The 15,528-nt window shown below is 47.7% G+C and overlaps 1 protein-coding gene across 1 annotated transcript in view; it reads right to left on the bottom strand.

Annotated features, from left to right (window-relative positions):
- LOC116978710 (LON peptidase N-terminal domain and RING finger protein 2-like) overlaps nt 1-15,528 on the bottom strand; it is a 34,701-nt gene that overhangs the window by 18,070 nt on the left and 1,103 nt on the right. The window contains exons 2-3 of the mRNA XM_033030029.1: nt 1,085-1,191; nt 202-331 (exon numbers count right to left, since the gene is read on the bottom strand). Of these exons, the coding sequence (XP_032885920.1) occupies nt 202-331; nt 1,085-1,191 (237 nt within the window). The remainder of the gene's footprint in view (nt 1-201; nt 332-1,084; nt 1,192-15,528) is intronic.

Raw genomic sequence — 15,528 nt, 5'->3', positions numbered from 1 at the left:
CAAGCTAATTAATCTATAAACCTGTAGGTCTTTGGGAGAAAACTGGAGCACCCAGGCACAGGGAGAATGTACAAACTCCGTACAGACAGCACCCATAGTCAGGATCGAACCCGGGTCTCTGGCGCTGCGATGCAGCGGTTGTGCCACGGTGCCCGTGTTAGTAGCGACTGAGTACGGCTCGGCTTTAATGGTAATGCTGACCTGGCTCGCTGCGGCCTCCCGCGGGCCCGCCCGGTGCCTTCACGGCCTGATGACCCGCCGGACGATGCCCACCGCGGGGGTCCTGTGTCGGTGCCGTCTGCAGACATCCCTCCGGCTCCACCCACCAAACCTGCAGAGGGAATGGTGCGAGAAGGACAGGTCACTCCCTCACCCATACATACACTAGTTCTAGGCTGTGGGCCGAGATCCAAAATGTGTCTAGAAATCCATTTTCGTGACCCACGTCACAGAACCACATTAAATTTTCCACAGATTTAGAAGAAATATAATTGAGAAGGAAGTCATAACTCGTCAGTGCCACAAGTTGCACATTAATTAATTAAACTAATTAGAAAATGAGATCGGGAAAGTAAGCGCCATCAAGTGGCCAATGCCCATATTACACGATGGACAGCCTATTTCCGTGTTGCAGTCCATTTAAACTATATATTATTATACCTATATATATATATATATATATGACGTAAATATGACTGTAATCATATATAATTAAGTATAATTATATTATATAAAAATAATATGATGAATATAATTGTGAGTGTTTTTTTAATGACACTCTCACAGAGGTCCTGCTCCTGAACCAGCCTAATTAATGGGTGAAGGCAATTCTTGTGGGTTCCTCCCTTTACTGAACCCCACTGACTGCCAGTGTGCAGAGTGTGCATGCTACAGGGCCAATTTACCGAAGCCAATGAACCCCGTTGGAATGTGGGAGGAAACCGGAGCACCCGGAGAAAACCCACGCGGTCACAGTGAGAACGTACAACTCCATACAGACCGCGCCTGTAGTCAGGATGGAGCCCGGGTCCCTGGCGCTGTAAGGCAGCAGTGTTCACACTACGGGTCTCGAACACTCACTCACCTCCGGCTCCGACGCGGTGCTCCCGCACGCCAGTTCCAAGCGTCCGGCCTCCCGGAGCCCCGTCTCGATGCCGGACCGACCGCCCGGCACCTGTTCCCACGCTGCTGCTGTGTGAGTGAAGATGCATTGTCAGTGTGGCTGCCCACAGCACAAGGCATATATATACACAAGCAATGGCGGGTGCTGGGTGACACACAGAGGCAGTGCTGGAGTGGGTAGTCACAGAGTGCTCGAGTAAATCAGCGGGTCAGGCAGCAACAGAGTCGCCACGTTCACGTTGGGCGTGGGTGGCCCCGGCGGGAGGCGTTTGTCTCCGTCGGCCGTCTCAAGCCCGCTCATGTGGACGAGGACAGCCCAGTGGTAGTGGCTACACCGTGGCGTAGAGGTCGTCCGCCGGCCAGCCCTCCCTTAGTACTACTGTTCCCGGTTATGTTTCACCGGTCCCTATTGTTATGCCCGCCCCTCCTTCGCGGTTTTCGCATCCTCCCGGCCCTGTTCCTACGCCTTCCCACGTTTTGAGGATTTGAGTATAAGAGCAGGGAGGTTCTACTGCAGTTGTACATGGTCTTGGTGAGACCACACCTGGAGTATTGTGTACAGTTTTGGTCTCCAAATCTGAGGAAAGACATTCTTGCCATAGAGGGAGTACAGAGAAGGTTCACCAGACTGATTCCTGGGATGGCAGGACTTTCATATGAAGAAAGACTGGATAGGCTCGGCTTGTACACGCTAGAATTAAGAAGATTGAGGGGGGATCTTATAGAAACTTACAAAATTCTTAAAGGATTGGACAGGCTAGATGCAGGAAGATTATTCCCGATGTTGGGGAAGTCCAGAACTAGGGGGTCACAGTTTAAGGATAAGAGGGAAGTCTTTTAGGACCGAGATGAGAAAATCATTTTTTACACAGAGAGTGGTGAATCTGTGGAATTCTCTGCCACAGAAGGTAGTTGAGGCCAGTTCATTGGCTATATTTAAGAGGGAGTTAGATGTGGCCCTTGTGGCTAAAGGGATCAGGGGGTATGGAGAGAAAGCAGGTACAGGATACTGAGTTGGATGATCAGCCATGATCATATTGAATGGCGGTGCAGGCTCGAAGGGCCGAATGGCCTACTCCTGCACCTATTTTCTATGTTTCTATGTTTCTATGTTTGAGGACCATGCATTCCGGCCATACCGTTCGGATCCTGTCCCTTGGTTTCTGGGGGGGAGCCATGTAGCGGCACCTGCTGGTGCTCGCAAGTATCGAAATTATATTTAAGGGGGAGTTAGATGTGGCCCTTGTGGCTAAAGGGATCAGGGGGTATGGAGAGAAGGCAGGTACAGGATACTGAGTTGGATGATCAGCCATGATCATATTGAATGGCGGTGCAGGCTCGAAGGGCCGAATGGCCTACTCCTGCACCTATTTTCTATGTTTCTATCCTGCGATCGGAATCCGCGCGCACGTGACACTGGGAGGGGTTTTCGCGCGGTTTTCAGGGCTCTGCCATTAAGTCGTTGTGAGACCACCGTTGTGGTCAGTTGTGTTTTCAGTGGCAATTGAGAATAAATCTAATTGAAACCAACTGCCGTTTTCTTGATCCACCAAAGTATAACCATTTTAAGATGGTTTTTCATTTAGCAAAATAGCTGATTACAGAGGATTGCTTTAGGGTCTCAATCGATCTCGAAGATGCACACTATTGCACATCAATACACGAGTCACAGGATATATATCTGAAGTTTATCTGGCAAGGCCAGTTGTGGTAATTTTAGCCTCTACCTAAGGGATTGACTTCAGCCCTAGGCTATTTACAAAGATTCTAAAGTCAATGATGCCCTACTCAGATCTAAAGGGCATTTTGTCATGGAGTTTATAGAGGACATGCTTATTGTAGGGAAGAGATCAGATGTCACAGAGTTAGCTGTTTCAGCAACTAAGGCACTCCTAGAATATCTAGGGTTTGTTATTCATCCAGGAAAGTCCATACTGGAGCCGGCATTATCTATTACATATTTAGGGTTTGTCATAAACTCTGCAGATATGTCTCTGACCCTACCCTTAGATAAGACTCATGGTATTATGTCAGAAGATGCCTCCAAAGATAATTCAAAACGAGGCAACATGAATTATAGTAGTGCCAAACTGGCCTACTTTACCATACCTTCCATTGTAAATAAGTCTGCTGAAAGAAGCTCCTATATTTACTCACAAACACGAGCGGTGGCTAGTTCAACCTATCACTCGTACATCTATCACTGCATGGTTGTATGGAAAGTTTTGTGAAGAGACACATATGAGCTACTTTTAAACAGAAGTAGCAGAGGTTTGTGGGTTTCTTTCAGTTTGGGTTTATGAGAAGCGACTATGTTAAAGTGCAATTAACACTGCTCGTACTGAGGTCCCGACCACGGGGGGAAATGGAGGAGGACTGGCCAATATGTGTGCCTTCCACCACAGTGATGAATGCTGTGGTGGATGTTTGTGTTACATTTTTATAGTGTTTTTGTGTGTTCTTTTTCATTGTACCGCTGCTGGCAAATTCATTTCACTTGCACTTTATGTGCAAGTGACGATTAAAACTGATATTGATTGATTGATATTGATTTGTCGTCGTTTCTAGCACTAGAAGTGGGACAATAAACGATTGGTTCTCACCCACTGGTGACTAAGGTTTGGGAAGGTGTATTTTATATGAACACTCTAAAGCCTAGATACATGGTAGTGTGGAATGTGTAATCAGTATAATGTTTTATGCAGATTAACATCAGCTGTATCCCTAACGCTGGAGCAGTTACTCTTCAGTTAGTCATGCTTCTGACACTGATTTCAGCACAAAGAGCACAATCATTACACAATCTCCGTCTGGATCTCTCGGTCGTATCTGACAAGAGGTAGCATTTTATGTGAATGAACTCATAAAGCAGAGCAGGCACGGTTGGGTACAAGTTGGAGTTGACAGCATGCCCACCAGATCAGAGATTGTGGGTGTTTATTATGTGAAAAGGTACATTGAGGTTACTAAGAACCTGTGAGATGAAGGAAAAGTTTCTTCATAGTTATATTATAGTTTCACAAGAGATTGTTGGTGCAGACTATTTCAAGATGGATAGAGTGTAAGTAGCTGAAAGCGGGAGTGAATACAAATCATTTCATGTCTCACTCTCACTTGAGTCTTTGAGTGCAGGTCAGACAAAGCAGCAGCGAGAACGACCGTTGGCTGGACTTGGTGAGTCACAGGTAGACCAGGTATAAACAGGGTGCAAACGGCACATTAGCAGTCTTTGACAGCAAGTCGGACAAGGCAGCAGTGAGAACCAAAGATCCTATAGCGAGCAAGATAGTCCACTCAACGAAAAAGACCTAGTACGGTCATGGGCAGATTCAAGGGTAATCTTCGGCCCCAGTTCCATAACCGGAATTTATGGACTTCCCTGCCACAGAGGGCAGTGGAGGCCAAGTCACTGGATGGATTTAAGAGGGAGTTCGATAGAGGGCTAGTGGAGACAAGGGATATGGGGAGAAGGCAGGCACGAGTTATTGATAGGGGACGATCAGCCATGATCACAATGAATGGCGGTGCTGGCTCGAAGGGCCGAATAGTCTCCTCCTGCACATATTTTCTATGTTTCTATGTTTCTATGTCTCCGCCATCTTTGTCCGCCATAGCGGAGCAAAGATACTAGTGCAGAGACAGAAGATAGTAACGGAAACATCCTCGTAAAAATTCCGAATGGGAGGGGGAGTTGAAGTGCTGAGCCACCAGGAGATCAGGTTGGTTAATGCGGACTGAGCGGAGGTGTTCAGCGAAACGATCGCCAAGCGTAGAGTTGGAGGGAAAGGGGAATCACAGAGGGGGAGCGTAGGCTTGGCGATCATTTCACCGAACACCACCACTCGGTCCGCATTAACCAACCTGATCTCCCTGTGGCTCAGCACTTCAACTCCCCCTCCCATTCCGAATCCGACCTTTCTATCCTGGGCCTCCTCCATGGCCAGAGTGAGCACCACCGGAAATTGGAGGAGCAGCACCTCATATTCCGCTTGGGCAGTCTGCACCCCAGCGGCATAAACATTGACTTCTCCAATTTCCGGTAGCCCTTGCTGTCTCCTCCCCTTCTCAGCTCTCCCTCAGCCCTCGGGCTCCTCCTCTTCCTTTCTTCTTTCTTCTCCCCCCACCCTACATCAGTCTGAAGAAGGGTTTTGGCCGAAATGTTGCCTATTTCCTTCGCTCCATAGATGCTGCTGCACCCGCTGAGTTTCTCCAGCACTTTTGTCTACCCATAGAAAGGACAGGCAGGTGGTCAGAGGAGGGGGGGTAGCTCTGCTGGTGAGGGATGGAATTCAGTCCCTTGCGAAGGAAAACATAGGGTACCGTCGCTGTGGATTGAGTTGAGAAATTGTAAAGGCAAGAAGACACTAATTGGTGTTATTTACAGACCCCCAAATAGTAGCCGGGATGTAGGGTGTAAGTTGCAGCAGGAGTTAAAACTGTCATGTAACAAAGGTAATGGCACTGTGGTGATGGGGGATTTCAAAATGCAGGTAGACTGGGAAAATCAGGTTGGTTCAGGACCCCAAGAAAGAGAGTTTGTAGAATGCCTCCCAGATGGATTCTTAGAGCAACTTGTAATGGAGCCGACCAGAGAAAAGGCAATTCTGGATTTAGTGTTGTCTAACAAAAAGGAAGAAAGATTCTAAGGGGAGTAGGAGGCAACCGTGGCTGACAAGAGAAGTTAGGGATAGAATAAAACTAAAAGAAAAGATGTATAACACAGCAAAGAGTAGCCGGAAGCCAGAGGATTGGGAAACATTCATAGGACAACAGAAGGAAACAAAACGGACAGAAAAGATGAAGTATGAGGGGAAGCTGGCCGGCAATATAAAGAAGGACAGTAAAAGCTTCTTTAGATATGTTAAGGGAAAAAGAGTAGCAAAGTCAAATGTGGGTCCCTTGGAGGCAGACACGGGTGAAATTATTATGGGTAACAAGGAAATGGCTGAAGAGTTGAACAGGTACTTCGGATCTGGCTTCACTAAGGAAGACACAAACAATCTCCCAGATATACTGGAGGACAGAGGATCTAAGGGGGTAGAGGAACTGAAAGAAATTTTAATTTGGCAAGAAATAGTATTGGGTAAGCCAATGGGACTGAAGGATGATAAATCCCCAGGGCCTGATGGTCTGCATCCCACGGTCCTCAGGGAGGTGGCTCGAGAAATAGTGGACGCATTGGTGATCATTTTCCAATGTTCAATAGATTCAGGATCAGTTCCTGTGGATTGGAGGATAGCTAATGTTATCTCACTTTTGAAGAAAGGAGCGAGAGAAAAAATGGGGAATTACAGGCCAGTTAGCCTGACTTCGATGGTGGGATAAATGCTGGAGTCAATTATTAAAGAGGTAATAATGGGGCATTTGGATAGCAGTAAAAGGATTAGTTCAAGTCAACATGGATTTATGAAAGGGAAATCATGCTTGACTAATCTTCTGGAATTTTCTGAAGATGTGACAAGTAAAATGGATGAAGGGGAGCCAGTGGATGTAGTGTATCTGGACTTTCAGAAAGCCTTTGATAAAGTCCCGCACGGGAGACTGGTGACTAAAATTAGAGCACATGGTATTGGGGGTAGGGTGTTGACATGGATAAAAAATTGGTTGGCAGACAGGAAGCAAAGTGTAGGAGTGAACGGGTCCTTTTCAGAATGGCAGGCAGTGGAGTGCCGCAAAGCTCGGTGTTGGGGCCGCAACTGTTTACCATATACATTAATGATTTGGAAGAGGAAATTAGGAGCAACACTAGCAAGTTTGCGGATGACACAAAGTTGGGTGGCAGTGTGAACTGTGAAGAGGATGTTAGGAGGTTGCAGGGTGACCTGGATAGGTTGAGTGAGTGGGCAGATGCATGGCAGATGCAGTATAATATAAATAAATGTGAGGCTATCGACTTTGACGGCAAAAACAAGGGGGCAGATTATTATCTCAATGGAGTTAGGTAAGGGGGAGGTACAGCGAGACCTTGGTGTCCTTGTACACCAGTCATTGAGAGTTGGCGTGCAGGTACAGCAGGCAGTGAAGAAAGCTAATGGAATGTTGGCCTTCATAACAAGAGGATTTCAGTATAGGAGTAAAGAGGTTCTTCTGCAGTTGTATAGGGCTCTGGTAAGACCACATCTGGAGTATTGTGTACAGTTTTGGTCTCCTAATTTGAGGAAGGACATCCTTGTGATTGAGGCAGTGCAGCATAGGTTCACGAGATTGATACCTGGGATGGCGGGGCTGTCATATGAGGAAAGATTGAAAATAATAGGCTTTTATTCACTGGAGTTTAGAAGGATAATGGGGATCTTATAGAAACATATAAAATTATAAAAGGACTGGTCAAGCTAGATGCAGGAAAAATGTTCCCAATGTTGGGCAAGTCCAGAACCAGGGGCCACAGTCTAAGAATAAAGGGGAGGCCATTTAAAACTGAGGTGAGAAAAAACTTGGTTTGGCTGGCTCAAAGGGCCGAAAGGCCTCCTCCTGCATCTACTTTCTATGTTTCTATGTTACTAGGGCTGCTGGCACATCAGCAGCCAATAGAATGGATATTTCCCTTTGATCACATTCTTGCAACAGCAGGAGGCTCAGATGAACGCACTTTCGGAAGTTATAAAATATCGTTGAACGTCTGGATGTTTGCAGATAGAATTCTGGACAGTGCCACATGAGCTGTTGTCTAACTCAAAGGCAATTGGAACTGTGATCCAATTAAGGGTGATGTACATGTATTTAATGTTAGCATCATGTTGTTAATGGCCCATGTCTTTTCTACCATTTATGGTTTGTGTTATGTGTTCACATACAGATTGGTTTACTGCATGAAACCACAGAGCTTCGAAGGCTTCACGTAGTCTCATCACGACACTTCAAAATAAAATAGAAAGATTAAACGAGAACTTACCATTTGAAGTTTGATCTTTATTTTATGAGGTTGAAGTGAGAGACCATGTGCCCTCCACTCCTAACCCTGAATCTCATAAAGATTATTCGGTAAGTCAAGCGTTATTAATCTTTCTATAGTTTAATTTGGTGCAAGTGGTCTGTGGTTTCATACAGTTGTTCAAAAAGGAACTGCAGATGCTGGAAGATCGAAGGTACACAAAATTGCTGGAGAAACTCAGCGGGTGCAGCAGCATCTATGGAGCGAAGGAAATAGGCGACGTTTCGGGCCGTCTGAAGAAGGGTTTCGGCCCGAAACGACGCCTATTTCCTTCGCTCCATAGATGCTGCTGCACCCGCTGAGTTTCTCCAGCAATTTTGTGTACCTGTGGTTTCATACAATTGCTTTGAAGATTGACGCGCTTGCGGCTGGTGGGTTCTTCACGTAGTCTTCCACTCCAACTACTCATAAAATAAAGATCAAACTTCAAACGGTAAGTTCTCGTTTAATCTTTCTATTTTTCCACTCTGGGAAAAAGATCCTGACTATCTACCCCATCTATGCCTTTCATAACTGTATATATTTCTACCAGGTCTCCCCACAGCCTCCTGCGTTACAGAGAAAACAATCCTGGTGCATGTCCACCCATGGCCCGTCTTGATGTTACACACCATGGTTCCCTTCAGCTCAATTACCCTCTCACTATCCAAGGACCTCTGCCACAGGGACTCAATCACCCAATCACAGCCATCCCATAGACACCTTTCCCCCTCACTCACTCACCCACTCACTCACTCACCCACTCTCCCCCTCACCCACTCCCCCCTCACCTACTCTCCCCCTCACCCACTCCCCCCCTCACCCACCTCACCCACCCCCCCTCACTCACTCCCCCTCACCCACCCCCCCCTCACTCACTCCCCCTCACCCACCTCACCCACTCTCATAGAAACATAGAAACATAGAAAATAGGTGCAGGAGTAGGCCATTCGGCCCTTCGAGCCTGCACCGCCATTCAATATGATCATGGCTGATCATCCAACTCAGTATCCTGTACCTGCCTTCTCTCCATACCCCCTGATCCCTTTAGCCACAAGGGCCACATCTAACTCCCTCTTAAATATAGCCAATGAACTGGCCTCAACTACCTTCTGTGGCAGAGAATTCCAGAGATTCACCACTCTCTGTGTGAAAAATGTTTTCCTCATCTCGGTCCTAAAAGATTTCCCCCTTATCTTTAAACTGTGACCCCTTGTTCTGGACCTCCCCAACATCGGGAACAATCTTCCTACATCTAGCCTGTCCAACCCCTTAAGAATTTTGTAAGTTTCTATAAGATCCCCCCTCAATCTTTTAAATTCTAGCGAGTACAAACCGAGTCTATCCAGTCTTTCTTCATATGAAAGTCCTGACATCCCAGTAATCAGTCTGGTGAACCTTCTCTGTACTCCCTCTATGGCAAGAATGTCTTTCCTCAGATTAGGAGACCAAAACTGTACGCAATACTCCAGGTGTGGTCTCACCAAGACCCTGTACAACTGCAGTAGAACCTCCCTGCTCCTATACTCAAATCCTTTTGCTATGAATGCTAACATACCATTCGCCTTCTTCACTGCCTGCTGCACCTGCATGCCTACTTTTAATGACTGGTGTACCATGACACCCAGATCTCGTTGCATCTCCCCCTTTCCTAATCGGCCACCATTCAGATAATAGTCTACTTTCCTGTTTTTGCCACCAAAGTGGATAACCTCACATTTATCCACATTATACTGCATCTGCCATGCATTTTCCCACTCACCCAGCCTATCCAAGGCACCTTGCAGCCTCCTAGCATCCTCCTCACAGCTAACACTGCCCCCCAGCTTCGTGTCATCCGCAAACTTGGAGATGTTGCATTCAATTCCCTCGTCCAAATCATTAATATATATCGTAAATAGCTGGGGTCCCAGCACTGAGCCTTGCGGTACCCCACTAGTCACTGCCTGCCATTGTGAAAAGGACCCGTTCACTCCTACTCTTTGCTCCTATCTGCCAGACAGTTCTCTGTCCACATCAATACTGAACCCCCAATACCGTGTGCTTTAAGTTTGTATACTAATCTCTTATGTGGGACCTTGTCGAAAGCCTTCTGAAAGTCCAGATATAACACATCCACTGGTTCTCCCTTATCCACGCTACTAGTTACATCCTCGAAAAATTCTATAAGATTCGTCAGACATGATTTACCTTTCATAAATCCATGCTGACTTTGTATAATGATTTCACCACTTTCCAAATGTGCTGCTATCCCACCTTTAATAACTGATTCTAGCAGTTTCCCCACTACCGACGTTAGACTAACTGGTCTGTAATTCCCCGTTTTCTCTCTCCCTCCCTTTTTAAAAAGTGGTGTTACATTAGCTACCCTCCAATCCTCAGGAACTACTCCAGAATCTAAAGAATTTTGAAAAATTATCACTAATGCATCCACTATTTCTGGGGCTACTTCCTTAAGTACTCTGGGATGCAGCCTATCTGGCCCTGGGGATTTATCAGCCTTTAATCCATTCAATTTACCTAACACCACTTTCCGGCTAACCTGGATTTCACTCAGTTCCTCCATCTCATTTGACCCCCGCTCTCCCCATCACCTCCTCACCCACTCCCCCCCTCGCCCACTGTCCCCACGACACACTACCCCGTCCCCCCTCCTCCGCTCCCCCCCTCCACTGACTCTCCCCATCACCCCCTCCTCCCTCCTACGCTCCCCCTCACCCACTCTCCCCCTCACCCACTCGCCCCCTCACCCACTCCCCCCCTCGCCCACTGTCCCCACGACCCACTACCCCGTCCCCCCTCCTCCGCTCCCCCCCCACTGACTCTCCCCATCACCCCCTCCCCCCTCCTACGCTCCCCCCTCACCCACTCTCCCCCTCACCCACTCTCCCCCTCACCCACCTAACTCACTCTCCCCCCCACTCTCCCACACTTCCCTTCACCCACCTAACTCACTCTCCCCCCCACTTTCCCACTCTCCCCATCATCCACTCCCCCCTCACCCACTCTCCCCCTCACCCACTCTCCCCATCACCCCCTCCTCCGCTCCCCCTCACCCACTCCCCTCCCAGGGACACTCTCCCCCACCACCCCACCCGTCTGCTTGACCTTCGGCCACCGGCGCCTTGACTTGAACTTCTTTGCAATCTGGTCCATGCGTGATCTTTGCCTTGACCTGGCCTTACAAGCAGGGCCGCTTAAGCCGATTTGACCGATTGCTCCAAATTGGGCCCCGCGCCTAAGCGGGGCCCCGCACTAATGTTCCGTATTTCGTACGGAAATACGGATTCTCTTTGTTAAATAAAGATTTTTTTTAATTCGCCATCCGGATTTTTTTGAAACGAACATGTATAACAACCGCTGCATGGCCATCAGACACAAACGATTTGTTAACTAGTACTGTTAGAACTTCTTAACAGCAAATAGTTAACACGTTGTTATGCAATGTCATCAATCTGCATCCATCCGCATTCCTCAGTAAATGTTATTGTGTTTTGAATGAATATTAATGACGCCGTGTTCCTTGGAATAAAATTCACGCGGCGTCATTAATACTTGTTTAAAACACAATTACATTTACTGAGGAATGTAGATCGATGACACGTTGAGAATCTCATTAAACTCACCATCATAAGTGAGGGTACACAAAATTGCTGGGGAAACTCAGCGGGTGCAGCAGCATCTATGGAGCGAAGGAAATAGGCGACGTTTCGGGCCGAAACCCTTCTTCAGACTGAGTGAGGGCCCCGGACCGCGAGAAGGGGCTTCTTCCTGGTGTGCAGGTTAGTCATTCACCTACCGACCCACATTGTGTCTCTCTGTCTTCCGCTCTCTCCCTCCCTCCCTCTTTCTCTCGCGCTCTCTCTCCCGCTCCCCATCTCGTCTCTCTCTCGCTCTCCCACTCCCTCGCTATCACCCTTTCGCCTCAGCATTCCCGGAATCATTGACGTTTAGCGGTAGACAAAAATGCTGGAGAAACCCAGCGGGTGAGGCAGCCGCCTGGCCCGCTGAGTTCCTCCAGCACTCTTATGTTTTTTGTTTGGCTCTGAATTTGAAGGTGGCTCAGCGGGACGGGCAGCGGCTCTGGGGAGAGGGTTGCGTTTCTGGTCGAGACCCTTCTTCAGACAATCACAAGTACTCTCACCGACGCAAGTTCAGTTCAGTCTGAAGAAGGGTCTTCTCTCCAGAGTCGCTGCGCTGCCTGTCCTGCTGAGTTACTCCAGCTTTATGTCTATCTTCAATTTCAGAGAATTACAATTTCTCACGGGGGGGGGGCTTATAACGTCTCTAAACCCCTCTGGGACCCTCTGAACACCTCTAAACCCCCTCTAAACAATTCTAAACACACCTGAACCCATCTGAAGCCCTCTAAACATCTCTAACCCGTTTAAACCCCTCTAAACTAGGAGGCTGCAAGGTGACTTGGCTAGGCTGGGTGAGTGGGCAAATGCATGGCAGGTGCAGTATAATGTGGATAAATGTGAGGTTATCCACTTTGGTGGCAAAAACAGGAAAGTAGACTATTGTCTGAATTGTGGCCGATTAGGAGAAGGGGAGATGCAACAAGACCTGGGTGCCATGGTACACCAGTCATTGAAAGTAGGCATGCAGGTGCAGCAGGCAGTGAAGAAAGCGAATGGTATGTTAGCATTCATAGCAAAAGGATTTGAGTATAGGAGCAGGGAGGTTCTACTGTAGTTGTACAGGGTCTTGGTGAGACCACACCTGGAGTATTGGTACAGTTTTGGGCTCCTAATCTTGCCATGGAGGGAGTACAGAGAAGGTTCGCCAGACTGATTCCTGGGATCTCAGGACTTTCATATGAAGAAAGACTGGATGGACTCGGCTTGTACTCGCTAGAATTTAGAAGATTGAGGGGGGGATCTTATAGAAACTTACAAAATTCTTAAGGGGTTGGACAGGCTAGATGCAGGAAGATTGTTCCCGATGTTGGGGAAGTCCAGAACAAGGGGGTCACAGTTTAAGGATAAAGGGGAAATCTTTTAGGACCGAGATGAGAAAAACGTTTTTTACACAGAGGGCAGTGAATCTGTGGAATTCTCTGCCATAGAAGGTAGTTGAGGCCAGTTCATTGGCTATAATTAAGAGGGAGTTAGATGTGGCCCTTGTGGCTAAAGGGATCAGGGGTTAGGGAGAGAAGGCAGGTACAGGATACTGAGTTGGATGATCAGCCATGATCATATTGAATGGCTGTGCAAGCTCGAAGGGCCGAATGGCCTCTACTCCCGTACCTATAGGGTGATTTCACGAAAGGTCACTGGGTCATAGGTCTTCACGCACGGAGCCGTAAAATCCAACTGGGGTACAAACGTCAGTTCCAGTACATGTTATTAATGCTAGAAACGCGTACTTTCAAACCTGTTAAAAACGGCGAAAACGGTTAGTTTTTGCGCTATAAATAACTGCCAGTCGGGGTGACCGTGAGACACAGCTATCCTACTTTACAGTTCCAAAGATTAAGAAAAATGAAGGTAAAGAGAAGAGAGAGCTGAAGGGAAAACAACAACGGAAGATGTTGGCCGTGCAGATATAAAGATAGAAAATATCGGGAATTATCGCGTTTGCTCACTGCATTTCATCAAAACTAAGGCATTATTGATGTTTTGATGAAATGCAGTGAGCAAACGCGATAATTCCAGATATCTTCTATCTTTATATCTGCACGGCCAACAACTTCCGCTGTTGTTTTCCCTTCAGCTCTCTTCTCTTTACCTTCATTTTTCTTAAGCTTTGGAACTGTAAAGTAGGATTGCTGTCTCACGGTCACCCCGACTGGCACTGTTATTTATAGCGCAAAAACTAACCGTTTTCGCGGTTTTTAACAGGTTTGAAAGTACGCGTTTCTAGCATCAATAACATGTACTGGAAGTGACGTTTGTACCCCAGTTGGATTTTGCGGCTCCGTGCGTGAAGACCTATGACCCAGTGACCTTTCGTGAAATCACCCTATTGTCTATGGTTCTATGACTGCGTCCAACTGCTGTCTGGTTCGTTGATCGGTTTGCTAGATATGAACTATTTTGGGAGAGAAAAATGCTCACGGCAGACCAAACGTGTTAAACAGAAATTGGTCAGATATTGAGCTTTACGCAGTGAGAAATCATGTGAAATAATCACTGAATTTAATTTTAAATGAATGCACCTGCATGTTTAGTTTGGAGATACAACCAGATAGTCTGGTTGATACAACCAGTCTAGTTTGGCGATACAACCAGACTAGTTTGGAGATACAACCAGATAGTCCACTGAGTTCGCGATTTTTGTTAGATTTGACAATTTTATTTGGCGGCCAATCAAACGCTGTCTCTAAGGGGGTTGCATCCAATCACCAACCAGCTTGCCTTAAAATTCCCGTCTAATCAACAAATGGGTCTCCTCCCGTCCAATCAGCCGCTGTCTCCAAGGTCATCGTGTCCAATCACATAATTAGCAGCTACGGTAAAGGTTGGAAGCCAGTGGAGCTACTGACAGGCAAACGGGAGGGAGCAGGAGAGATTCACACAGTGTAGAATCCATAGCACCTAGTGTACAATTTCATAATATATACTAAATAACTGGGCTGACACACCTTGGCTGGGAATCTGGGGTTCACCAAAATTGTTCCCAATTGTGCCCCGCACCCCCTAAGGCCGGCCCTGCTTACAAGTCTGCTCAAAACATCACCTTGACCCCACTGACCGCACCTGTTTGGTCCTATATGACGTTCAGGTTGACCTTGAGACCCCCTGACCTTATCCCCTGGTGTATAGGTACAGCGGCCCACTGTCCGTGCAGGCCACGGGGTGGGGGAAGGATGGGGCGTGGACCTGAGGCGCTGGCCTTGGTGCAGAAAGTTGGGTTGATGCAGAGGCGTGTTCATTATGTAAGTCACAATGCAGAAACAAGGAACTGCAGATACTGGTTAATACACAAAGTGCTAGAGTAACTCAGCGGGTCAGGCAGCGTCTCTGGAGAACGCGAATAGGTGGCGTTTCGTGCTGAATTCAGGCTGCTTGCAGGGTTTGGACCTGAAACGTTACCTGTCCCGCCGTGTTCTCCAGCGATGCATTGGTGCCTGACCTGTTGAATTACTCTAGCACACTGTGCCCATTCGCGATTATGTAAACGATTCACTGGCGAGACCGACAGGTTCCGCCCTGAGTCCTGCCTTTGTTTTCTTGTATCAGGTCACTACAGACAGAAGGGAAGTTAACCGGAACCCGAGCCCAGATCCAAAACCAATCACGGCTCATGTTAACCCTTTATACCCCAACCTTCCAGTCCCCAGAACGGCGAGTGTGTCGGCCTTACCCTGGGGGAGAGCGGCTGGGCTCCGGCTCCGCCTTTCTCCCATCCCCCTCTTCACTCCCACCCCCTCGGCCTCAGGCATGCTGCCCGTCCTGTGGGTCCCAGCAGACCATCGCCGGGCGGTGCAACCCCCACCCCTAGAGCCCGTTTACCCAGCCATCCCCGCCGCCAGAATCCACCGCCGCCGC

This window comes from Amblyraja radiata, chromosome 11 (genome assembly GCF_010909765.2).
Source record: "Amblyraja radiata isolate CabotCenter1 chromosome 11, sAmbRad1.1.pri, whole genome shotgun sequence".
Lineage (NCBI taxonomy): Eukaryota > Metazoa > Chordata > Chondrichthyes > Rajiformes > Rajidae > Amblyraja > Amblyraja radiata.
The sequence above is the reverse complement of the archived record's forward strand: the minus strand, read 5'-3'. Positions and strand labels throughout refer to the sequence as shown.